The 26,178-nt window shown below is 35.8% G+C and overlaps 1 protein-coding gene and 1 long non-coding RNA gene across 8 annotated transcripts; one reads left to right on the top strand and one right to left on the bottom strand.

Moving 5' to 3' along the window:
• Nucleotides 1–457: 457 nt before the first annotated feature.
• Nucleotides 458–25,837, bottom strand: MBIP (MAP3K12 binding inhibitory protein 1). 7 transcript variants are annotated; one of them, XR_014810644.1, is made up of 9 exons: nucleotides 25,678–25,837; nucleotides 21,965–22,084; nucleotides 20,029–20,253; nucleotides 19,839–19,935; nucleotides 17,309–17,374; nucleotides 16,926–17,078; nucleotides 14,136–14,233; nucleotides 7,725–10,561; nucleotides 458–1,257 (listed from the first exon to the last, which is right to left on the bottom strand). XR_014810644.1 is itself a non-coding variant. In XM_003128514.7 (9 exons), the coding sequence occupies exons 1-9, from the start codon at nucleotides 25,804–25,806 to the stop codon at nucleotides 1,150–1,152; spliced, it is 1,035 nt and encodes a 344-aa protein (XP_003128562.3). In that variant the 5' UTR covers nucleotides 25,807–25,837; the 3' UTR covers nucleotides 458–1,149. The 7 variants fall into 7 exon arrangements, 4 of the variants coding, with proteins under 4 accessions (XP_003128562.3, XP_005666261.1, XP_084825060.1 ...); XR_014810645.1 differs by having other exon boundaries at nucleotides 458–1,254; XR_014810646.1 differs by lacking the exon at nucleotides 25,678–25,837 and adding an exon at nucleotides 25,426–25,537 and having other exon boundaries at nucleotides 458–1,254.
• Nucleotides 16,201–17,130, top strand: LOC110261570 (uncharacterized). The gene is made up of 2 exons (XR_002345855.2): nucleotides 16,201–16,277; nucleotides 16,833–17,130. It is a non-coding gene; the product is annotated as an uncharacterized LOC110261570 (long non-coding RNA).
• Nucleotides 25,838–26,178: the final 341 nt, after the last annotated feature.

Here is a 26,178-nt window from a genome sequence, read left to right as displayed (position 1 = left end):
TTGCCTCCCATGTTGTAGATTAACTGATCACAGGTGTGTGGGTAGTAGCTGCATATTTTAAATGTTCAGTTTGCAACTAGGAAAATATATGTACAGCTTAATATAACTGAGGCACTGTAAAAAGGCTCTCAAGGTTGAGGGACTATTATAAGTTGTAATATCTCAACTACTTTCCAAAGATGAACTTGGCTTTAGATAATAATAATAATAGCTAACATTTACTAAGTACTTCCCTTAGGCCAGATAATTTCAAAAGCTATACATGCAGGATCTTTACCTATTCTTCCTGACAACTGAAGGATATATTATCATTCCTATTTTATAGTTAAGAAAACTAAGGCATGAAGAGATTAAGTACCTTGCCGAAGGCCACATAATCGATCATAAAGGGATAAAGGTAGGATCTACTATTTATTTAGATTAAATTGACAACTGAAAAAAGTATATGCATTTAAAATTCATTTCAATCAATACATTTTATTGAATGTCTATTATATACAAAATACTGACTTTAAAACTGGTTAACATAAATGTTACAAATATGTTTTCTTCAGTATCACTGTTCAAAACAAATCTTCCTTTTTGTGCTAAACACACACACAAAGATGTACTTTTGAATCGTTTTCCAATTTCCAAAATACCTCCTTTAGCTTTTTTTTTTTTTTTTTTTTAATTTTTTTAGGGCCTCACCAGTGGCATATGGAGGTTCCCAGGCAAGGGCCCAATCAGAGCTGTAGCTGCAGGCCTTTGCCACAGCCACAGCAACATGGGATTCAAGCCACGTCTGCAACCTACACCACAGCTCACGGCAATGCCGGATCGTTAACCCACTGAGCAAGGCCAGGGATTGAACCCGCAACCTCATGGTTCCCAGTTGGATTCATTTCTGCTGCGCCACGACGGGAACTCCCCAAAATACCTCCTTTAAAACAGAAGGGAATAAATTCCAACGATGCCATTTTCAGTATGCATTAACTATTTCAAAGTACACTGGAATATTTGAAGATTGCTTACTTTAAAGCAGATGTTGACTTCACATGAAAATGTGACTATAGAGGGAAGTCTACATTAATAAATGCGTACCCATATAACTAATTGCAGTATAAGCTACACATGTATCTAAAAAGTAAAATGACAAAGAGGAGTTTTTCAGGGAAGGTGATGAGTTGCCATGGGTTCTGCTTCTCTTGATTTTCTGAGCAGAGCTTGTTTGAGGGCACTAATTTTCTCATCAAGTTCAGCCAGTGAATAGTTCTGCTGTAAACAATAATACAAATTGCTGAATAAGACTCTGAAGTATCTTAATGCAGATAAAGTGCTAAATGTACTATAAATATATAAAAAAATCCAAAAGCATGTAAATTATCTTTTTATCATGAGAATAATTTTTAAACTGAACTATATGGCACAGTAATATAACGAGGCTTAAATATTTCTTCCGCTTTTCGAATGGCAACATCTCCTGGAAGTTTTATACTTTGAAAGGATTATGAAAACATTTTTTTGACTATTCCTATAATCAATAGCAACAGTAAATTTTAGGCTTAGTTTAACTGACTAAAATAACTGGAAAAATATTTTGATAGATTAACTGCAACCATCTCCTGGAAAAAAAATGGATGCTCTCAAATTTTGCTCAAAATCTTACAATTAAATAAGTAGAAGGGGGATCAAGATGGCAGAGTAAAAGGATGTGGAGCTCACCTGCTCACAGCAAAGACTATCTATGCTTGGAACAATTCTCACAGGAAACTAACTGAAAACTGGCAGAAGAACTAACTATACACACAACCAAAGCTGCAAGAAAGATCCATGAAACCAGGTAGGATGGGTAAAAAAAAGCATTGGGTTGGGACCTGTAACTCCAGGAGGGACCTATAAGAAGGTCCACATGGGAGAAGCTTAGCACTGGGGAGTAAGCAGGTAGGGGCACAATCTGGGAATTTCTAGTCCTGGAATCCTGCACAGAGAAGACAAGTCCCCTTGCCTTCTGGGAAATCCACTAGGACAGAGAGAGGTTTGGAGAAGCCTAGCCTCTATTCAGGAAGAGAGCATGTGTGCTGGCTTACCCATATTCAGGATGGAGAGAGCCTTGTGCTGGCAGATTCTGCCTTACCTATACTTCCCAATCCAAAGAAGAGAATACCTTGGCCCCACTCACTCTGCAACACACAGCCTGTAAGATCTGAGCCAACTGAACAATGGGTAAAGCCTCAGTCTAGCTATGCAGAGACAAAATGGGGTGCCTGGAGTGTGATCTGAGTGGGAAAAGGGTGGCCATTGTCAGAGCACTCAGAACACAGTGGTTTGTCTCTCAAAGAGAGTGCCCCAGCACGCCCACTCCAGCAGCTTACTGCTAGATCTGGGGCAGACAGGTCCTGGGAGAAGACTCTCAGAAGTAGCCCAGATCTCAGGCAGCAGTGCTGCCACCTCAATTCCTACAGCCACAATGCTCCAGCCTCTGCTACGTCACAACTTTGTGCTAGATCTGGGATGAATATGCAGAGGAAGGGTTGCAGCCTTGGGCTGCTTCTGTGTGGAATCACAAATATGTAACACAGGCAGTGCATAAGTTCTCTGACCACATGGGCTTCACTTGTTGCAGCAATCACCTCCTTTGGGGCAGGATACACACTCAAGGGCAAAGGAGCCTGATTTTACTCAACTCTCAGGGCTTCTACTCAAACAACCTTCTGAGAACAGATCCTGCCCTCAACAAGGCAGAGAGGAAACTCTGTCTCACAAGCTACACAGGTTTTAGATCCTCCAACACCAATCACACCCCCTAGGAAGGGAATAACAGCCAGCACACCCAGAGGAAAAATGTGGCGATTATTCATAACAAAACCAGCTGTTGCACCCATGACAGTGGAAACACAGTCTACACAGGGATATTCCCACACAGAAATGCCCCTTCCAGATCACAGTATATAACAATATCTCCTAAATTCATAGAGACAGAAAACTAAGTAAAATAAATAAAAAAATGTTAACAGACATAAAGCAGAAAACTGACAGTAATAGACTTTTAATAGTCCACTCACATCAATAGTCAGCTCATCCAGACAGAAAATCAATAAAGCAACAGAGATGCTAAATGACACAATAGACCAGCAGGACTTAACTGATGTCCACAAGACACTACTACCAAAAAAACCACAATATATATTCTTTGAAAGTATGGATAGAATAATCTCTACAATAGGCTACATACTAGGTCATGAAACAAGCCTCAACAAAGTTAAGAGGACAGAATTTATTTCTAGCATCTTTTCTGCCCACAATGATATGAAACTAGAAATCAACCACAGAAAGAAAAATGGGAAAAGAGAAATCTACTGCCTACAGACATCTATTGCATTTCTTTACATTAGTAAATATGAGGAAGAGAAAATTTGAAAACTTGTTTAAAAGCGTGTGTTCGCCCCACTGGCAAAAAAGAAAAAAAAAAATACCTAGGAATAAACAAGGATGTGAAAGACCTATATGCTGAAAACTATATTAAAAAAAAAAAAACTGATATAGGAAATGCGTGATGATTCAAAAAAATGGGAAAAGTATCCCATGCTCTTGGATTCGAAGAATTAGTTATAATGGCCACACTGCCCAAAGTTAATTTCAGATTTAACATAGTATCTATCAAAATATCCATTTTTTTTTTTTTCTTTGGCTGAACCTGTGACACATGGCAGTTCCTGGGCCAGGAATCAAATCTGAGCCACAGGTGCAGCAACACCAGATCCTTAACCCACTGTGCTGGACCAGGGATTAAACCTGTGCCTGAGTAGCAACCCAAGCCAGTGAAGAGATGCTGCCAGATTTAACCCACTGCACCACAGCAGGAACTCCCTCAAGACATTTTTCATGAACCTAAAATAAATAATCCTAAAAGTTATATTGAAACACGAACTGCCAAAGTAATCCTAAAGATAATAAAGCTTGGAGGTATAACCCTTCCAGACTGCAAACTGTACTAATAAAGCTACAGTAATCAAAACAGCAAGGTACTGGCATAAAAACAGACATATAGATCCATGGAACAGAACAGAGAACCCAGAAATAAACCCATGAACCTACAGTCAATTAATACATGAAAAAGGAGGCAAAAATATAAAATGGAGTAAAGACCGTCTCTCCAACAAGTGGTGTTGGGAAAGCTGAACACCTGCATGTAAATCAAATCACTCCCTCACACCATATAAAAAATAAACTCAAAATGATTTAAAGAACTAAATATAGGACACGACACCATAAAACTCCTAGAAGAAAACAAAGGCAAAACATTTTGGGACACAGATCTTTGCAATTTCTTAGATCAGTCTACCAAGACAAAAATAAAAGCAGAAATAAATGAAACCTAATCAAACTTAAGCTTTTGCAGAGCAAAGGAAACATTAACAAAATGAAAAGACAACCTAAAGAATGGGAGAAAATGTCTGTAAACAATGAGATGGACAAGGAGTTAATATCCAAAAAATACAAACAGCTCATATAACCCAATATTAAAAAAAAAACCCCAATCCAATCAAAAAATGGGCAAAAGATTAGTAAACAGACATTTTAAAATGAAGAAGACATACAGATGGCTAACAGGTACATGAAAAGATGCTTGACATCACTAATTAATAGGGAAACGCACATCAAAGCCACAACAAGGTATCACCTCATAGCAGTCTGAATGTCTGTCATCAAAAAGTCTACAAATAATAAAAGGTGAAGAGGGTGTTGAGAAAAGGGAACCCTCCTGCACTGTTGGAAGGGATATAAATTGATGCAACACTATGAAAAACAATATGGAGGTTCCTAAAAAACTAAAAATAAAACTAGCATATGATCCAGCAATCCCACTCCTGGATATATACCCAGAAAAAAATGGAAACTCTAATTCAAAGAGATGCATGAACCTCAATGCTCACAGCCGCACTATTTATAATTTATAATAGTGAAGACATGGAAATAATCCAAGTGCATATCAGAGAAAATGTGTGATGTATTAAGATACAAAAATCCTGAACAAAATGTTGGCAAACCAAATTCAACAATCATACACATACATGGTCAAGTGGGATTTACTCCAGGAATGCAAGAATTTTTCCAATATCCACAAATTGATCAATGTGATACACCACATTTAAAAACTGAATAAAAACCATATGATCACCTCAACAGATGTTTTTGACAAAATTCAAATTCCATTTATGATAAAAACTCTCCAGAAAGTGAGCAGAGAGGGAACATACCTCAACATAATAAAAGCTATATATGACAAACCCAAAACTAGCACCTTACTCAATGGTGAAAAGTTGAAAGTATTTCCTCTAAAATCAGGCACAAGACACGGATGTCCATTCTTTCCCCCTTTTATTCAAAGTAGTATTGGAAGTCCTAAACATAGCAATCAGACAAGCAAAAGAAATAAAATGAATCCAAATGGGAAAGGAAGAAGCAAACCTATCACTGTTTACAGATGATATGACACTATACATAGAAAATCTTAGGTACCTCCAGAACACTACTAGAGCTAATCAATGAATTTGGTAAAGTTGCAGGGCACAAAATTAATATGTAGAAATCTATTTAATTCTATATATTAACAAAGAACAATCACGAAGAGAAATTAAAGAAACAATTCCAACAAAAAGAATAAAATATCTAGGAATAAACTCCCCTAAGCAGATAAAAGACAACTATAAGACTCTGATAAAAGAAAATGAAGACAACACAAACAGATGGAAAGATAGGCCATGTTCATGAATTGAAAGAATACTGTTAAAATGAGCGTATTATCCAAGGCAATCTACAGATCCAATGTAATTCCTATCAAAATACTAGCGGAATTTTTCACAGAACTAGAAAAAAAAATAAAAAATTTATTTGTATGGAACCACAAATGACCCTACAGAGCCAAAATAATCTTGAGAAAGAACAAGAGAGGTGGAGGAATCACACTCCCTGCCTTTAGACTGTACTACAAAGCTACAGTAATCAAAACAGCCTGGTACCAGCACAAAAACAGACAGATCAATGGAACAGAATAGAGCCCAAAAATAAACCTACACATGTATGGTCAACTAATCTATGGCAAAGGAAACAAGAATATACAATGAAGAAAAGACACTCCCTTCAATAAGCAGTGTCGGGAAAACATGTAAAAGAATGAAATTAGGACATTCTCTAATACTGTATACAACAATAAACTCAAAATGGATTAAAAACCTAAATACAAGACCAGAACCATAAAACTCTGAGAAGGAAACACAAGTAGAACATGCTGACATAAACCACAGCAGTATTTTTTTTTTTTGGACCTGTCTCTAAAAGCAAAAATTAATGGGACCTTATTAAACTGCATTTGCATACCAAAAGAAGCCATGGACAAAAAAGATCAATTAAATGGGAGAAAAATACTTGCAAACGATGACCGATAAAGGGTTAATATTAAAAATATATAAACAGTTCTTACAACTAAACAGCAAAATCCAAAAAACAACCAAATAAAAAAATGGGCAGAAGACCTAAACAGATGTTTCTCCAAAGACAAAAGGCACATGAAAAGATAATGAACATCATTAATCATCAGAAATGCAAAATTTAAACCACAATGAGGTATATCACCTCATACCTGTCAGAAAAACTATCATCAAAAAGTCTACAAGTAACAAATGTTGGTCCTCACCATATGGAGAAAAGGGAACTGTAAAATGGTGCAGCCGCTGTGGAAAACTAAAAATTAAACGACCATATTACCTAGCAATTCCGCTCTCAGGTATATACCCAGAAAAAAATGAAAACTCTAATTCAAAAAGATACATGTACCCCAATGTTCAGAGCAGCATTATTTACAATTACCAAGATACAGAAGCAACTGAAATGTCCATCAACAGATGAATGGATAAATAACATGTTGTAGGTATATACAGTGCAATACTACTCAGCCATAAAACAAGAATTGAAACTGTGCCATTTTCAATAACATATATGGACTTGGAGAGTATTATGCTAAGTGAAATAAGTCAGAGAAAGACAACTACTGTATATCACTTACATGCAGAATCTAAAAAATTGAACAAGCTAGTGAATCTAACAAAAAAGAAACAGATTTATGGATATAGAAAACAAACTACTAGTACAGAGGGAGGAGTTGCAGGACAGGAGTAGGGGATTAACAGGTACAGTCTTAAATGTATAAAATAAATAGGCTTCAAGGATATATTGTACAACACAGGGAATATAACCAATACTTTATAAGAATTATAAATGGAGTATAACGTTTAAAAAACAAGTTATTACATGTCACAGTTATGATATTTTGAGTATACTGGACAAATAGAAAATGTAAAAAGATTCAACTAATTAATATAGTCATATTGTGAACAGGGGTGGACTAAAAGTCAACCTCTGTCAAACACCCTTTGTGAATTAGATGCTAATTAGTGGTGTCTGAAGAATGGGAGTGGACATTTAAATTAAGCATTTAATATATTTCAGCATAATGTAACTGATCCTTTATTCTACAGTTATTGTCTAGATACATTTTGAATATTTATTGGGCCCATCTGAGTCATTCCATGCCCTTGAAATAAAATTCTCTAATACATCAATTTATATTCTCCCGTCTTTTTTCAGTCCTAAATCCCAGGTTATGACCTAAAAGCAACATAGCAGAATTTTTATTAATAAGAAAATTATAACATTTCAGAAACCAAAATAAAAATGTAACTTACTTGAGGTGGTTGAACTTTTCTTCTTTTCCCAGAAAAGTTCTAGATTAAAAGTAAAAAACTAGTAAGTAATCAATACATAGAAAGTCCAAAAAAATTTCCTTCATAGAACAGTGAACAAAATAAGGAGAATCCTGACAGATACAAAGCTCATGGACTCACCTAGCACTTTTGGTAACTACTACCTGTCTTCTTCCCCTTTGGAAGTTACCCTCCAAAGACGATATTAAAAGTATATAGTGGTTACATCACAGCAACATGCTCATCCCGCTAGACACACTTTCCCATTAATTACCAGCGTCTAATGAGGCTAATGGTGGGAAGAGGTGCTCTGGGGATTTTCTACTCAAGTTTCCTTTCTTAGAATATTTCTTTTTTCTTTTTTCTTTTTTTTTTTTTTGCTATTTCTTTGGGCTGCTCCCACGGCATATGGAGGTTCCCAGGCTAAGGGTCAAATCAGAGCTGTAGCCACTGGCCTACGCCAGAGCCACAGCAACACGGGATCCGAGCCGAGTCTGCAACCTACACCACAGCTCACGGCAACGCCGGATCGTTAACCCACTGAGCAAGGGCAGGGACCGAACCCGCAACCTCATGGTTCCTAGTCGGATTCGTTAACCACTGCGCCACGACGGGAACTCCTCTTAGAATATTTCTATCCCAGGATACTGAACAAGTGAAGCAGCAATAGCCATGGAAAAACCAAACCTGGAACAGGGTTGAAGAGTGCGCGCGTGCACACACACACACACACACACAAACACCCCTTGACTAACTATAATGGATGCTGTGGATGCTGAGTCAGCAGCTATCTACTGCTCTTCTATGTGACTCAGGGGCACACTGATCCCAACCCCTGGGTCTTTGTCAGTGGCTAAAACGGGCACCAGCCAATTCTGGCCAATGATTAAGAAGAAGTCTGCTGGGGAGAAAGGGGAGAGCTTCTGGGAAAAAACCTTCCTCACTTTTAAGAGAAAGCCCTCAAAGGATGCAGTTCTGGACACTGCTGTTATCTGGACAGGAAACCTGTCTTGCCATCTGCCCAGGGAAAAAAGCCAACCCCAGGCAGAGTTGAGGGGGAAAAGAGCTCAGTTCTTTAACAATCATGATTTAGCCCAATAAATCAATTTACCCTAAAGACTGCATTACTGTTGAACTTCCCATAAGATTATTTCCATACTATTTATACCAGTTTGAGTTTAAATTTCTGTTACTTGAAGCTGGTAACTGATCATAACAGCACAAAGTTTTTTAAACCCTGACCTAATGAATTATTTCCAGACTTTGTTCTTAGTTTCACAGAACCACAAGCTCTTGAATGGCAAATTAGTATACTGGTACATGTGACGAAGGAACTGTCAACATAGGTGGCAAAATTTTCTTGTGGACATTTCTGACAACTGAGATTCAGAAGAGAAAGTAAAAATTCTCATTTCCTTTGTGTCAAAAGCTCTTTTCAAAGAATACTGACATAATAATGCCTCTTATCAGTGGTTTATAGTAAGTGGGAAATCACTAAGTTTTGGAATTATTAAATATGGGAGGGAAAGTACTTATATAAACAGGCTCCTTCCTTTGTCAAACTGAGCTGGATCCCTGTGGTGGTAAGAGCTTAATGTTTAATTTGGTCACAGCTCAGTCTCCTACCTTCCCCAGAGGTAGGCTTTTACACATCTGATAAAGATACTTTTACCTTTGTTTTTTCTAACAGCTTAATCTGTAAAATATGGACAGTTCCCATGTCTTTGAACAGTCAGATCATTATTATATCATGAAACCAAAGTGAGAAGTATCAGAACAGGGACATCAGTGGTTCAATTACTTAAAAACAGTAAAACGTGGTCTGAGGGGCTAATTTTAGGTCTGAGCAGACTATATCGACAAGCAGAACACTTAGACATATCTGTTATGGATACTCTAGACCAGCTTTAGCATTTATTCCTTTATGTACAAGGAAATGTCACTGTAAAAAGTGGAAATTTTAGCAACGTGTGGTACCTGAGAGAAAAATGTGTGAACACAGCACACTAAATAAACAGCTGGACAGAGATAATTAAAATTGTCCCTACTCTCCCATTATTTTACCTTAGCAGGTAATTTATAGTTACTTTTATAATGCCTGTGTCCCAAAGAAAAGTTGATTAAACACACAGAGGTCCAGGGAACCCATGCTCTATGGAAATTCAGTGCTAAGGAGGCCTCTTCCATGACCAGCACCCTTCCTTGTGAACTTCTAATCAATTGTAAAAGATTACTAACTGTAAAGGGTTACAGGTGCAGTGCCATAAATTTTTCTTCCCTTCTAGTCCCACTGCCCTGATGGATCTTCATTTCTCCCTCATGCGGACCATGTGCCCTCAACTGCTTTCCCGGACTCCAAGCTCTCTCCAACTCACAACTTCACAATGCTGCCAGATAGGAACCTAAATTTCAGGTTTCTCTTTCTCAAAAATGTAACCATGCTCCAACAATGAACTGCAGATGAGCTAGTGTGTCCTTCAAGGCCCTCCAAAATGTGTTTGCAATTTAATTTTCCATCTGGATCCACTTGTTCGCCTCATGCTACAGGCCCACCATGACTTTCACATGTATACGGCCTGTGTGCATGAAGCTGATGTGGCCTTCAGTGCGCCCTTCTCCCCACACTTCCCTTTAGAACCAGGACTTACCACTAGATTAAAGACTGCATCTAGTCAGTGCTTTGGAACCAAGTTCACTTATCTTTACAAATCCAAAAATGAACTATCAGCCAGGTCCTATCCATTCATTCACACATTTATTCAATGCCAACTATACTCTGTGTTCAAAGATAGTAAGACACAGTTCCTTCCCTTCAGAGGCTGAAAATACAGTGTGAAAAACAGATGTGTAAACATATAATTATAAGCAATAAATGCCATAAAAAGAACAAAGTTCTGTGAAAATATACATGTGAAGAATGTTATACTTACTGTTTTCAAGGGTCGTAACTTAAAATCAGTAATTCTCTGGAAATGCTCCTAAAGATTCTATCTTTATGGTCTATTAAGCAGTATCCTTAAAAACTTTAAAACATTACTACATTCATATGTTTTCATGTTGAATGTGAAGGGTAAAGATCTTTAGAACTATTACATTAAAAAGTGCAAATACCAATCTTTGTTGTAACTCCTCCTGCTTTATATACAGTAACTCTTTTAAGTTTAAATGTCTGTTTCATAAATGCAAAGAACTTTACACAATCTAGTTTTATGAACAGAATATAATTTATATCTTCCTGTTAATGTTTCCCTTTTCGTATGCTGTGCTTCAAAGTTACCCATGATAATCAATTTCTATTCAACAACTGTGTTGAGAATTCAACTTCATATGAACCTGGATTAATTCATTTCAGTTAAAAATGTTTCCTAAATTCAATTCCTAACAAAAGTTCAATCCTTAGACAATTTAATGGGCTCAATTTTCCTACTTTCTAACTTTAGATTCTAGAAGACTATGCTACATATCTAGTCTTTCCTGTACACTTGTGAGGAATAGATATGTAAAACCATGCAACTGCCATATGTGTATTCCCAGCACAAGGATGGGAAGAGTGATGAATGCTATGTCTCCTGCAGGGTGTGTGTTTAACTCCTCTCACCGGCATGGGCAAGCCTTTGGAGTGCAGCTTCCAAAGATGGCACATTATTTCTGTTACAGAAGGGTGGGTGTGATATCTTCTTTCCCTCTGTATCATATATATTCATAGGCCTTGAGGACAGAGTTGATCTGAATGTTTAAACCTTTTTAGCATTGTGTTCATGACTCACTATTAATTTGGATGTCATTTCTAACACTAATTCAGAAGTGATCCTTTTAATCAAATATACTGTTTAATAGATTTTGAAATATTTTTTTAAAGCTCAGTTTTATTACAGGTATGACAACCCAACACGTCCAGGCCAATCTTCTGTTTACATTTATAATACTTCTTACCCCTGAAGTTAGTTCCCAGCCTCAGGCCTCTGACAATCTCAATGTCTCTACCTGTTCTAACTATCACTTCTACACTATCACTCCAATTATCTCAAGTGTTAAATCCTTCATCTTGAAAAGCTCACCTGATATTTCTATCTGCATATCTTACTATGACTTTGAGTTCACATTTTCCCCCCAAATCCCTCCCTCTCCAGTTTTTCTTTTTTTCTTTAAAGGGCTGCACACATGGCATATGGAAGTTCCCACGCTAGGGGTCGAATCAGAGCTGCAGGTGCCAGCCTACACCACAGCCACAGCAACATGGGATCCAAGGCACGTCTGCGACCTACACCACAGCTCGTGGCAATGCCGGGTCCTTAACCCACTGAGCAGGGCCAGGGATTGAACCCGCATCCTCATGAATGCTAGTCAGATTTGTTTCCGCTGAGCCACGATAGGAACTCCCCAGATTTTATTTCTATCAATGATAATGGCATCATTTTCCCAGCCAGAAACACGACTCACTCTTGCTCTACATCTCTTTCCACCTTCAGTCAATTATCAATATTTGCCAACTTTTCTTTCCTACTGTCTCAGGCACTTAATCTTTACTACTCTCAATCTTATGTCCTTATTGCAGGATCTCACTTCACATCTAAGCTAGTATAATACCGTGTCTTTAGTTTCAGTCTTCTCCTTTTAACATATTTCCCAGAACAGTGTTATTTAAGTCTTCTAAATATCACGTGCACAAACCACCTCCCTGCTGAAATGATTTTAAGAGCATTTAAACTTTAAATTCCTTAAACTTTTGGGGAAAGCATTTAAGGTCCTCTATAATCTATTTCTACCTCCTGAACCAAACATTCTATCCTGTATAAAAAGGATCCCCCAAAATAAGATGATTTGAAAAGCGGGCCCTTTTTTTAACTAAATTAATAGGTGTTTATGTTAAGCTTTTAAAATCAGAATCAGAGAGAAAGAACAGATGGGGTGAGGCCTCACTGGAGGCATCTAAAGCTACAATACTCTCTTCTAAGATTAGTTTTATTATTATTAAGAATTGCATTAACAAGGTATGAAACTGAACTAGGAAAAAACAACCTGCACAGGGATTTCTTAAGGCAGTTTGAATGGGAAAAACTTATGGTAGATTGTTGTAGGAAAAGGGATACAATCTTTATGAAGTTTTCTAGGAAGATACATCCAAAGAAAAATCCTAAAAGCGGAAAGACTTTTGTAATTATGTAGAGCAACCAACAAATCTTCTAAAATTAAAGAAGGCCAGAGGAACCATATGACACATTCATGTTTATACAGCTACTTCATAGATGGTTTCTGAAACTAAGTAAATGCTAGCTAGCATTTACTGAGGTTTAACCACATGCTACATTACACAGTGTGCTAGGTGCTTGACTGGTATTATCTCATTTAATCCTTGCTTCAGCCCTTAGCACGTTAATAAACCTCATTTACAATTGAGGGAAGTAAATCACTAAAACTCTCTAAATTTTTGATCTTTAAGATTCACTGCTCACTTTTGTTATGTAACTTGCCTTCTTCATCTGGAAATATTCCTTTTGTGTACCTCACTCTAACATGGGTTTAAGAATTTGGAAAGACTGCTATTATTCCTAAAATAATTCTAATTTCACCAGTGACTTATAAGAATCCATGTTAATTGAGCTATCTTACATAATATTTTAAAGACAAGAGTTTTAGTAAATTTTAAAATTTTGTTCACTTTTACATTAAGTATGGAAGTGCTTTAAAACAATCAATCACTGAGCCCCTGAATAAGCAGGTGCTATGTACATATCACCCCAGAAGACTGAGGAAAATTATACAATGAACTCAGGATTGCTTGTCTGAAACAGGCTGATATGACAAACACAAAATGTTCTTCAATGTCCTTGGAAAAAGGGATAAGAATGAATAAATAAATGCTACAGTTGAGGAATTATACAAATACAGACTAGTCTGTCAAAAAGTCTAATGATTAGGATAAAGAAAAAGGGTGGCAGATTGAGGTGTGTGTTTGTTTAATATGGGGGAGAAACGCAAATGTGTCCAAGCTGAGGGAAGGAGTCTGTGGAGAGTGGGGGGACTGAGACAGAAGGTACTGAGATAGAAGGGACTGAGACTGACAGAGCAAGGTCCGAGAGGAAGCCTTTGTTTTACAAGGTAGCAAGTTCACAGTGACAGGACTCACCACTACTCAGGTTGATTTATTATGCCATAAAAAAGCTGAAGTTTGAGAATTTCGGTAATGTACAATAAAAGCACCTCTTTTTTAAAAGATTATGAATCTACAATATTCAGAATAAAAATCTTTAAAGATATAGGTAACTCCTTACAAAGAACTATGTTCCTTCATCACTGAAACATTAAAAATGTTTGTACACAGCAGATCAATGAGTGAACTGTTATGTGATAAGGAATTCTAAAATAACACTTCTTAAAGACACTTATACTTACCACAGATTGAAAATATTCAGGAGAGATGCCTTCCAATTCAAGGATTTTATCCTCAAGTTTTTTAATTCTCTGATAAATGTCTCTTGGCACTGGACCACCTAAATACAATTTTTAAAAATTGTGAGATACTATTGGATAATTCTTTCTTCTTAGAACTTTTATTCTTAAGATACAATGCAAAGATACTTATGCAAAAGAATGGGAACTATTGAAACTTAAGAAAATAAATTAACAAAAGTAAAACAGAATGAAATCTTTAGCTCACATTTTCACATTATATACTGTGGGATATAATATATGTATGTACTTCTCCCCAAGCCCCATTTAAGTTTCCTATATTGCTAGGCATTTCGTTTTATGTTAAATTCACTTTATAAGACACTGAATAGCTCCTAATATAGAACTTGTGTTTCTGATAGACTTTGATAGTTACTTAGGAGGAAAAAAAATACACAGTGATAACTGACAATTGATTTCAGTAGCTGTAGTAAGTTATACAATTTTCCTCAATTTATATTTATCCTTACATGACATATTTTCTCTTTTAACCTAGAAGAATATTTAAAAGGAGCTTTACCATAATTCTTAACAATCTTCCTAAGAAAGGGGATGGTAAAATTAAGGTTAATCAAATTTCAAGGTTATGATTATATCCCAAATTCTTTAATTTCTTGGCACCTCCAAACATTTTCATCTAGACCAGCACCACCCCTTCCTGGATTATCACAAACTCCAAACTGGTGTTGCTACTTTGCACCTATAAAGCCTGTTTCTAACACAGGTGCCAGTGATACTTTAAAAATGTAATTCAAATATTATTTCTCTGCTCAATACCTTCCAACATCTTCACATCTCACTCAGATGAAAACCAAAGCCTTTACAATAGCCTACAAGGTTCTACACAATTTGGACATTTCTCTCCACATTCATATCATTCCAGCCATTTGATTCCTTTTTTTCTGTTATTCAACTAGGTGAAGTATTCTAACTACTTCAGCACTTGTGGTTCCCCTCTACCTCCATAATTCATAAGGCTTGCTCTCACCAACTGCAGGTCTTGGCTCAAAAGCTACCTTATCAGTAAGGCCTTCTCTGACCACTATTTTAAAAATGCCAGTGCTACCATCTCCCCCTACCAGCACTCCCTATCCTCTCTTTCCCTTATTTTTCTGCAAATCATTATTACCCCTTGACATTCTGTACATTTGCTTATTTATTGCCTGCTTCCCCACTCTAACACAAGCTCCGAGAGGGCAGAATTTTATGTTTTGTTCACTGGGTACGGCTGTGCAGCTTGTGTACTGCACAAACCTAGCAAGCATCAGTGTATAGACTACACAGGTGCTTAATATTTACTGAATGAATAAATAACACGATTAAATAATCATTATGCAATTAAAGAATACGGGCACATTTTCATATCAAAACTATCAACTTGTTAAATATAAAAACTCTAGATATAGGTTTCTTTTTGGAGGGAGAATTTTTAAATTTTAGCAACTTGGTTGTTCTTGCTCTCAAAGTAAAAAACGAGTTACTCATTTGATATTGCTCTTGCTGCTCCCTTTACCTAGAATGTCATCTGCCTCACCTATGTACCTTCCAAGAACTAGTTCAAGCTTCACTGAGCCAACAAAGCACTGCCTCAATCTCTTCACATGGAGATTCCTTGTGCCCCTACCCTACCCTTCCTTCATAGCCCCTTTAACATTCCCCTTCACCATTAATCTTCTCCCAAACAGATGATAAAGTCTTTGAAACCACCAACTGTGACTACATCATCTCAGTATCCCTCCTATCTAAAACAGTGCTTGGCCTATAGTAGGCATTCAATGGATACTTTTCAAAATTACCATCTTGATTCTATTAGATTTAATAAAGCAGTCAATCCTGTTAAACAGTTGTATTTTAAATTCATCTAGTTTTGGGAGAGGGGATTAATTTTAAAGCTCATTCTGACTATCCTCAAAGATGTACTCATTCTCTTCTACCTCCATTCACAAATACACCAGCCAGACTGGACTCTAGAAATTCCCTGAACCATCATACTTTGTGCCTCTGTGCTTTTTGCAGATATTCAGAAGATAGAATCAACAAGATCTGGTGACTAAATGGGGAGGGAGAATCAGGCTCTGCAGTCAGGTAAGATAGAGGTTTGATTTCTAGTTGCCATTTACTCCTTAGGCATGTTGCTGAGCTCTCTGAACTGCAATTTCTTTATCTGACAATGATAACAGCAGCAACATCTCACAGTGGTACTGGTTAAATATCAAGTGAGTTGACACATGTATAGTATTTTCAGAGTGACTGGCACTTATTTAATAAATGTCAGTCACTTCCCTTATGGCATTTATTTATTTATATGCTTATCCCCACTGGGAGACCTTAAAGGATGAGGATTACACTATTAATACTTTGTACATAGCACAGTGGGTGCTAAGAATGAGAGATGGTCATGGTTAAGTTATGAAACTGATGACAGGAAAAAGACTATATTAGTTTTCGGCCATGACTTTAATAAACTGAGAGTGTCAGGATCTATTTGGAATTTGTTCCCATTATACTACCACTCTCAAATTGTTGAGAAGTGTTAAGAGAAGGAAGAACATACACACATGAAACTGTTAACTACTTGAGAGCAGGGACTATGTTTCCTTCCTTTCTGTACTAACCAGTATGATGTTTTGTATATGACAGGGGCTCAACGAAAATCTGGTTACTAAATGAATCAGAATTTCTTTAACCATCTGCAAAGGTACATTATAGGACACTGCCCAGCACTCTGCTTACCTGTCTGCAACCGCAAGTGAGCCTCAATATTTTGCAGTCGTTCTTCCACAGCCTGATTACCACAATCCCGGAGCATGCTGTTAGGTTTATGACCTGATCCTTGAATTCCTTCAGGTCTAGTCTGTGGTCCATATGTATTCACAACTCTAGAAACTAAGTTAAGAAATTTTTGAGCCTATTAAACTTACATTTCAAAAATCAGAAATTCTAACGGTACGTTGTGTTCTTTTTATAACCACAAACCAAGTATGAAGAAAGGCAAGATTTTTTGCTTTGTTTTAAAATAAATAAAATTTAGATAGGAAAGTGATTTTTATTCCATTTTGCTTATAATCTAGAATAAGCTTTGTCAGTGATGAAGATATTACACAGTAAATACTTACCTTTTACATGACTTTTAAATCCAGGGTAAGGAGTAAAAACGGCATCAGTTCTCGCACAACTATTTTCTAGGAGAATTTAGATGAATGTAAAGTTAAAATATATTCTTAAAAATGTGTGAGATTTTGATAACCCTCCAATAATGCATATTAACATATTACTCATAATCAAAGAATATAATTTTAAATAATAGTAATTAAATTACTATCAATTTAGTTATCTTTACCTTCTAAAATTTGTAATATATAATCTCATCTAATTTCCAGATTTATATACAGAAAAATCCTCAATATTTGGTGGCATAATTCAATATAATTTTTAATCAATACCAATCTCCCTAAAAACCACCTGGACATTTGGAGAAAACAATTTATATACTACAGAGAGTTAAAATAAGCCAGAGACATTATTCATGTTATTTCAACATAGAAATAAACAAAACTCATTATCTTTACTGAAATGTCTTTTTCAAAAATAGAGCATTTTTGTTATTACTTACTGATCAAACTAATGAACATCTAATAAAATGGATTACATATTCAACACATCTTCATTTCAGAATACTATGAAAAAACATACCTTTACACTATCTAGATTTCCAATGCCCATTTAAAAAATCCCTAATCACAAAAGCTATTTATCACTTTTCAGCCTGCCCCTTTCAAAAAATGCAATTTTAAGAAAGATAATATGTGAAAATTTGTTCCAAATTTTTCCTAGGTTGAAAAGCATAGCTTCTTTCATATTGGGTATCGACATATAAATCACAAACCAAGAGACAAAGCTGGAGTGATGTTAACATAATATATAAACATTTCATATATAAAATAATCTTCAAAATGATGTTAAGTAAAAGCATGCATTGTAGCAAATTTTCTGAAAAAATTCTCCTTGATTATTTTATACTAAAAAATGGATGGTAAAAAGAGATACTGAAAGAAAATTTTTTCTTTATAGAATTTGATTTTCTAAAAAATTGTTTACATATACACCAACTGAGAAGTATTAAAAGGAGCACACTAGCACATAACATCTGAATTTTTTCAGTCTAAGTTTCCTAAGACAGTTCTGCTGACACATCAAATTGTGTGAATAAAATTCCAAATTCACTTATCTTTTATATATAGATACTAGACAGAGTCATTTTCTTTTTTTTTTTTTTTGAGATACCACAAAATATGTTTAAAGGGCCATCACCTCTCCATTCTCTTCCTGCCATTTCATGGGGCTAAGGGTTAAAAAAAGAAGCTATCATCCATTCCAGAGCTATATTCCAAATATATAGATTAACTGACCCATTAGAGAGAAATTCAGCATGGTGTGAAGATAGTGAATGTATGAGTGCTAGTCACTCTCCACAGCAATTCTTCCTAGCACTGTTTGGAGCCAGCAAGGGATTGAATGGGCCAAGGAATCCTGCTGAGCATTTCAATTCTTGTCAATTTCTATCCCCTGGTGGTTTATAATAATAGAGTTAGCAGGGAGAACAGAGGAATAACATTAGTGACACATGCGCTTGCTTCTTCAACAAACCCTTTCTCATGGGCTGCTTGCAGTTGGATTGCAGTACCTGGGATTTTGCCACTGCTGCACCTGTTCTGAAAAGCTAACAGTAAAATATACCAAATCTAGTGATATGCATGTATAATGTTAACAGTAGAAAAAGCTAAATTTAGGACCCATCCTGAGCCTGTATTATTCCATTATGAGGAGAATCAGTCTACGAACGTGATACACTGTCAATTCTAGGTTCATCTGACAATTCTGTGTTCATAATAATTAGCCAAGAAATATTAGAGGCAACAAGAAAATTGTTCATTCCAATTAGAACTCTTCTCCATAATTTTTCTAAGAACTACTTGTTCTGATTATTACTATGATGCCTGAATATGATCTATGCTACCAGTGCTTTGCAATTTTGCATTCTGCAGCATACCTGCGGACCTGTAAATATAGTATAGCATCACGTTGAGAGGAAAGGAAAATCTGATGAAAAACAGCAAATGTATGTGCTATGAGAGAAAGGAAAAAGCCATAAGACACTATAGTCCTCATGACAGACTGGTTTTATCGTGACATAAAACATTTCAAACAGCTAAGGAGTAGTAAGAAAATTGCTCCCTCTTGAGGAGTATTAACTTTACTAAGTTTACTTCATGTATTAACATCATAATTTCCTAAAACCTTTACAGACTTGAAATTAATACAGCTTAGGTCCTTGCTACTAGTGAGACTGACTAGCCTTGCCACCCACACTTCATTTCTGGAAGGAACTTTAAAACAATTTTTTCACCTGTTGTAAATACGAGCCTTTTAATGTTAGCATTTATTTGACTTTTGCATAACCAAGAGGAAAACCATTTTGCAACAAAGTCTGCAATATAGTCTATTATTAAACAGAAGGAAATTCTGCTGCTTTAGTTTCCAAATAAACCTGTGAAATAAATTAAACCGTGTCCTTAATATTATTCATTTTTAAGAACAAATGAAAGATCATTAAAATCCTGCGAAAATTAACTTCTAGATAGTTACCTTGATTACAATCAATAACATTGCAAAATTCCCTGACGTTGTTTTCATTGATTTCAGCTTGCTTTCTTTCAATAAACGCAGATATTCGTCTGTCAATCTACAAACAATAAGTATGCATGTCTTAATTCAAACATAATGAGTTAAAAAAAAAAACCTCCCCCCACCCCCTCCCCCAAACCCAACTTCTTACTTCTGCTTTTCCAGCTTTTATTTGAACGACTTCTGGATCAAAATGGATCTGTGTCTTTTTCATATCTCCTAAATCACAATCTTTTTGCTTTTCTTCCTCTTGTAGGTCACCAATGGGAAATTTGGCATTTACTTCATTCTTGTTCCCTGTTTCTGTTTTTCCTATCTCTTCAACAACAGCTGTATTCTCCTCTTTAATTAGAGGCTGAAGTTTTGCTAAAAAAGGCTGAGAAGAACACAATTCCATCTGCTGAGGTTCAAACTGATCAAAATTAATTATACATTTACCATATTTATATAAATTTCTACAAGTAAAGGCAATATTTAATTTCAATTAACTAAATATAAAAGGTTGGCATATCATACATAGATCTGACCGCATATAAGTGCCGTTGTTCTCTACTGTGACCAGTATCATTTGCTATAAATCTGTTTTTTTAAAAAAGGAAAGAAAAGAAAGAAAACTGAGGATATTTAAAATTTTCTTTGAAAGAATCATTCTGTCACTCATCTTTTATTTTGTGCCAAATCAAAGCCTCAGCCTGTGGCACCAATGCCACTTAATTAACATGTCATTCAAATGCCTCCTCAGAACACTAAGGCTTAGTATTTTTCCTCCTTAACATGAGAGCCAGTGCTCTCACTCAGCAAAGCCCTGCATTATCACTATATCACTGGAGATTCTCCACTTGAAACTGCAGTTGGCCAAAGTGAATGAGAGAGCATAGACATGAAATATATAGGTGTTATGCTGAGTGAACACTCAGGCTTTTCCTGACATGGCAAGATATCTTCTTAGGTCATGAAATTAAATTTTTGAAAAAAATGAACATAGCTAAAAAGAGGTAGATGCCTATTACTACACTGGGGGGAGGGGGGAGGGAACCCTGTTGTATAACATGAATTATTTCCCCCCAACAATTAGGCCTCAGTTGAGTTCTATAGCTCATTGTTTCCACCTTTTAAAACTAGGGTTAACTATTACTTTTAATATGAAACAGTTAAGATTTCCCATAAAACCCTTGAACAGAGGACTGAAAATTAATGTCTATTCCGTTAATCAAAACACACCAACACTTGTCAATGTTCCAATTATTTTTTCATAGCTACAATTTTGCTTCCCCTGTTTGCTATACCAAATACTCTTCTGAAACTTTATAACATTTCAATAGCAAAAAAATGACCAATCCAAACCTGACACTTCATATTTTATACTTTGATTAGAGATAAACTGCAAACCTACATCAATCATAACTGCAGAGATGTTCAATTGGAAACTAGTTAGCTCATAATACTGCTCAATTATTGAACTGAAATATTAAAAAATATAGCAATACTACTATAAATTAACAATACAGTGTTGACTTTTAACATAAAGGATGAATTATTTCAAATTCTTAAGAAAAAGAGAAGATAAAATACTGACTGGCTACTCACTAATATGAGACATTAATGTCACAGAAATTACTTTCTTTTTAAAAACTATGCTGAAACTGTTTAATTGCAATAGACACTCCAGGATGTGTCATGCTGGGATAATGCCACTTCTTGAACCACTGAAAGCACTCCATGAGCCTCCAAACTCACCCAAGGCATGGAATCATTATCATAGCATGACACACACCTGCCGTGTCTTATTGCTTAATTATAACCCACCATAGATGCAACTGTATTGAATTTTCAGCAAGTCTAGAATTGAATAGAATTGCATTCACTCAGTCTTCATACCCACATCAGTCTACTGGGCTGTATTCCTCTAACTGTCCTATCACGATGTAAATTAAGAGACTTGGATCCAATCTGGCTGAAGTAACCTTTTATTAGTTACACTATCAATATAGTGTTAAGATAGAACTGACAAATACTCCAGCTTATAATTTAACTACAATTAATTTCTAGCCTCAATATCGAGTTAACATTTTTAACAAGAAATTTACCTGTAAATATAAAACGTGTTGCTCAAGTGCACTAAAGAGCAAAGCAGGCTGGAATGCCGAGAGGCTCTGGAGCTTGTTCCAATCGATTGTAATTTTCACCACATCATCTCTGAGGTTAAGCTTCAAAGGGGCAAACCAGCAACATCACAAAAATTACACGATTAAGGTATACATAAGGGACTGTCAGAGAAAAACAAGATTTCTACAGACTAACAAACCTATTCAGCTCAAAGTTCTTAAGTTTTTAATGATACATTAAAATGCTCTATCTAGTTACCACTTTAAAAAGCCAAAAAAAGTACAATTTTCCAAAAAATCAGATTGACATCTCACTCCGATTCTATTCGTGGGTCTGTGTAATGTGACCATCTTACAGGTAAAACAATTTGTGAAAGATGAAAAGATGAGGCTTTTTGATACTTCAATATCTCAAAGCCTTTGGACAGGGGCCAAGATAGGCTGCCCCTTTTCAGAATCCTCCTGCTTCCAGCCAGAGCATTAAACAGGGGGCAGGTACGTTTCTGAAAGTTCTGATATGCACATTTGTTATTGTTAACTATGCACATAAATACATAACTGAAATACATCATTACTCTGATTATCTTCTGAATCGCACTTTGTTTTCAATTTTAACAAATTTTTAAAATAATTTAAAAATCAAGTTTTTTCTCATACATATTATAAAGTCTAGGGATAAGTGACAAAGTGTTTATCTACTTCAAATAAAAATTAAACTACTACTAAGCAGTGGAAATCTGAAACTGAAAAACTAATAGTTATCCATAATAATGAAATAAATGGCCAGAGACTGGATGGAAAGGCCTGACTTACTGCTAACTTGTACAGTGTGAGGGCTTATTACACGAAAATTTCTTATAAATTGGCTATGTCTGTGAGAATAAAATTATATACAGAAAACTACCAAGAATCTGAATATAAAATTAATATCAAAATGGGTGAAAAATTTAGAGGGAAAGCCTTCCAAGTGTATATAAGAGAACTACCATAAACTTTTCTAGGGACATGTGTTTACAGCATTTTGTAAAGATATACTGTATCACAGAATCAAGTTAACTATCCTATTTTTCCAGAAATCATTTATTTAAAATTAGTCATCTTTGCTAAAAATAAAGATATATTACTTTAGTTCAAATATAGATCTTATGAATTGTGATTACAATATAACAAAAAGATGAATGAATCACTGTACAAAAAACTGAAAAGATATGAAGTTCCCACAAAGGCACTATATTGAATGCTATATGAAAGAAATTTCCACCCTTTGACCAGGAATATTTAAAGTCCATATCAGACAAGCATAAGGAACTAAGTTTTGTGTAGGCTGCACTAGCAGATGAGTTTATATTAATTTAACTAAAGTTTTACATTAAGATTGCTACATTAATCTTAATTAATTTAATGCCTATAAAGATTTTGTTAGACAACAACTTATGTATGAAAGTAAACTATACTTTCACAGTTCCAAAGAGATCTATAGTTGGTTATAACAAATTTATATATACATTTTGGGATAATGCAAATCCTCAACCAAGACAAAGCAACAAATTTACCAAATAGTAACTTATAGAAATTAATTTATGTTTGGATCATAGTCTCATTTCAATACAGCAGAATTATGTAAGCTTTCAAGTGAAATTCAAGATACTTGGTCTTTTAAGAAAACCATATAACAACATTAAAAATTAACTTTAAAACTATCCCAATACATTCAATTATTATTCAACAAATTCCCTATTAGTAATATGAATTCTATGCATTTTTAGGCTATAGAACTTGTAACTCTAAAACATTCACTTGAAAATGTATAAGTCAGCCATTAATATGGACCATTTAAAATATGCATTTCAGTAAAAACTTTATAAATATGAAAATCCAAGCTAATAATAAATAACTCTTCAGCTTGTAAAATGGACAATCCAGAGGCAAGTAATAAAGTTAAAATTAGTAAACTGGAAATCTAGGATAGAAAATACTGTTTAAACATTCAATTTTATGTTTCCTATTGAGGAGAGCTAATAATACAATGATACTATATAGAATGAACTAGGCATTTTACAACATACAGTTAAAGAAATTCCTTAAACCAGTTTCAAAAAAAAAATAATGATTCCCACTAGGGGCAATTTTATAAGTATAGTACTCTGGCTTTCATCCTTATCTTTATACATCTCAAAATATAGAGTATTATCAAAATGGCTAGCAGTTAATTGATGAGATGATTTTTTTTCCCCAACACTTGTATAAATGGTTCCTTCACTGTCAATAAAACTCACCAAATATTTAAACATTTTTGAGGTGACATAAATAATTTGTAATCATACTTTTCCTACAGAATAGTTGAATGTTTAAAATGTTAAAATAAGTTTTAAAAATTCAGTATGCCAACTGTTTCAAAAATGTTTAAATTATTTCTTAATGTTATTTAAAAAAATCTCATCAGTGGGGGGAAGTCTGTAAACTACAGGTGAGCATTAACCTTTCATCTTGACATTAGGATATAAAAAAAAAAAAACCTTAAAGTTCCAAAGTCACATCATAGAAAGTTCTCAAACTTTTAAACCATTTAGAGGTTTTAAGTCTTGACACTGAAATATTAATGTCCCTGTCTCAAAAAAATATTTAAGTCCTTGAAAAACAACTCTTTTAGCCGATTCTATTGATAATTATTCGCTTACACCAAATTGTGTATTTAATTTTGAGTAATACTCTTTTTAAGTCAGAATATATTAGAATTTTTAAAAATACTGAAATAACCTTTTAAAAAACTGATTATCCATCCACCGAAGGCTTTTAAAAGTAATTTTCACAAATCAAACGCTCTATTTTCATAAAGGATGTTACCACTATCTTCCACACAAATACCTAATCCTATCTAAGATTTAAAAAAAGATTTCCTTTTAAAAGCAGACAAACGGTATTTTCAAGTTCGCATTTTAAATTTCCTTTACATCTTACATCATGAAACGAAATAGTGACTTCACTGGAACAGAGTAAAGAGCACTTTTATTTGTTCGATTCTATAATGATATTTCTACAAAAGCTATTTATCAGCCAGTTAAGCTAGTTAATATTTAATAACTTGTCAACAGTTGTGATGCAAACAGTATAAACCAGGGATAACTTATCCAACTTAACACTAGAAGTGGTTGAATTAATTCCTTTTCTCTTCCTTCCCGTTTTGAAAGGGGAAGAGATGCAAGCAACAGCCAGAAAGAAAAAAGAAATAAACAAACCCAACTGACTCCTAACGGTAAATCACCCAAAAAAGGCGGAGAGGGAGCTTTTCCAGAAATCTCAGGCCGTAGACTAACCTATCAATTTCTATAATGAATGAATTGGAGGAAAAGGGATCCACAGCGCTAGGCGCCTCCCAAACCCTCACAGCTTTTCCGCACGCATTCTCTTCGAGCTTGTTTCTCTCCTAGCGGGGTTTCACTTACACTATCCTCATTCGCTCTTGGGGAGAAGAGTTGCAAAGAAATCTAGCCTGCAACCGGTCTTGAACTAACCCACGCTCGGCCAGCCTCACTTAGACCACAGGCGGCCGGGCCCGAGCTCCTCCCCCAGCCTCGGCTATTCTGGGCCGGGTCCCACACCCCGCAGGCCTCCGCCGCCCCCGCCTCCGCCGGAGAAAGGAGAGGGGGAGGGGCCGGACGGTTCCCAGATCCCTACTCCCAAAGCCCACCACTCACTTGTCCAGCAAGGGTATGCAAGGAGCGAAAGACTTCGCAGACCACCTCTTGGGAGAGGTTGGGGCTGCAGCTCCGCTCCATGCTCCTGTCACCGAGGGTCGCGCGACTAAGCTCAGCGGCGGCAGCCATGACACTTTCGTAGGCCACCCCCACCAGCACCAAGGTGTGCTCACAACACACCCCTCCCTCTCCTGCCTTCGTCGCTCCCCGATGATGTAAACACACTGCGTCTCATTTAGAGCGAGACTGTAAGACCCCACCTTCCCTACATGACTGACAAGCATGTGCACCAATAAGGTGCAACTACAGCATTCCTTCAAGGACCGTGAGCAAGAGATTGCCAACCTGGGCTTGGCTTGCTGCAATATTTGAGATGGTGATTTGGAGTCGTTATCTAATGAGAGTTAGCTTCTTGAAGTTTAGCTTGACGCTTAGATGTTGATTATGAGTGTTGCTAAGAGAAAACTTGTAGTTAAATGTTAGAGTTTTAGTACCAAATTA

The sequence above is a fragment of the Sus scrofa genome, chromosome 7, assembly GCF_054392235.1.
Source record: "Sus scrofa isolate SSC_HxYL_T2T_F1_AM1 chromosome 7, Sscrofa_HxYL_maternal_Yorkshire_Landrace_v2.0, whole genome shotgun sequence".
Classification (NCBI taxonomy): domain Eukaryota; kingdom Metazoa; phylum Chordata; class Mammalia; order Artiodactyla; family Suidae; genus Sus; species Sus scrofa.
This window is presented reverse-complemented; position numbering and strand designations above follow the sequence as displayed.

Bases quoted from the DNA above. Each gene is read 5' to 3' on its own strand.
- MBIP (XM_003128514.7), bottom strand. From the start codon at position 25,806: ATGGCTGCCGCCGCTGAGCTTAGTCGCGCGACCCTCGGTGACAGGAGC. The intron at 22,085-25,677 runs GTGAGTGGTGGG...GCCCCTTTGAAG, and splicing joins TGCATACCCTTGCTGGACAA to CTTAACCTCAGAGATGATGT. The intron at 17,079-17,308 runs GTAAGTATTTAC...TTCTTAACTTAG, and splicing joins ATTTAAAAGTCATGTAAAAG to TTTCTAGAGTTGTGAATACA.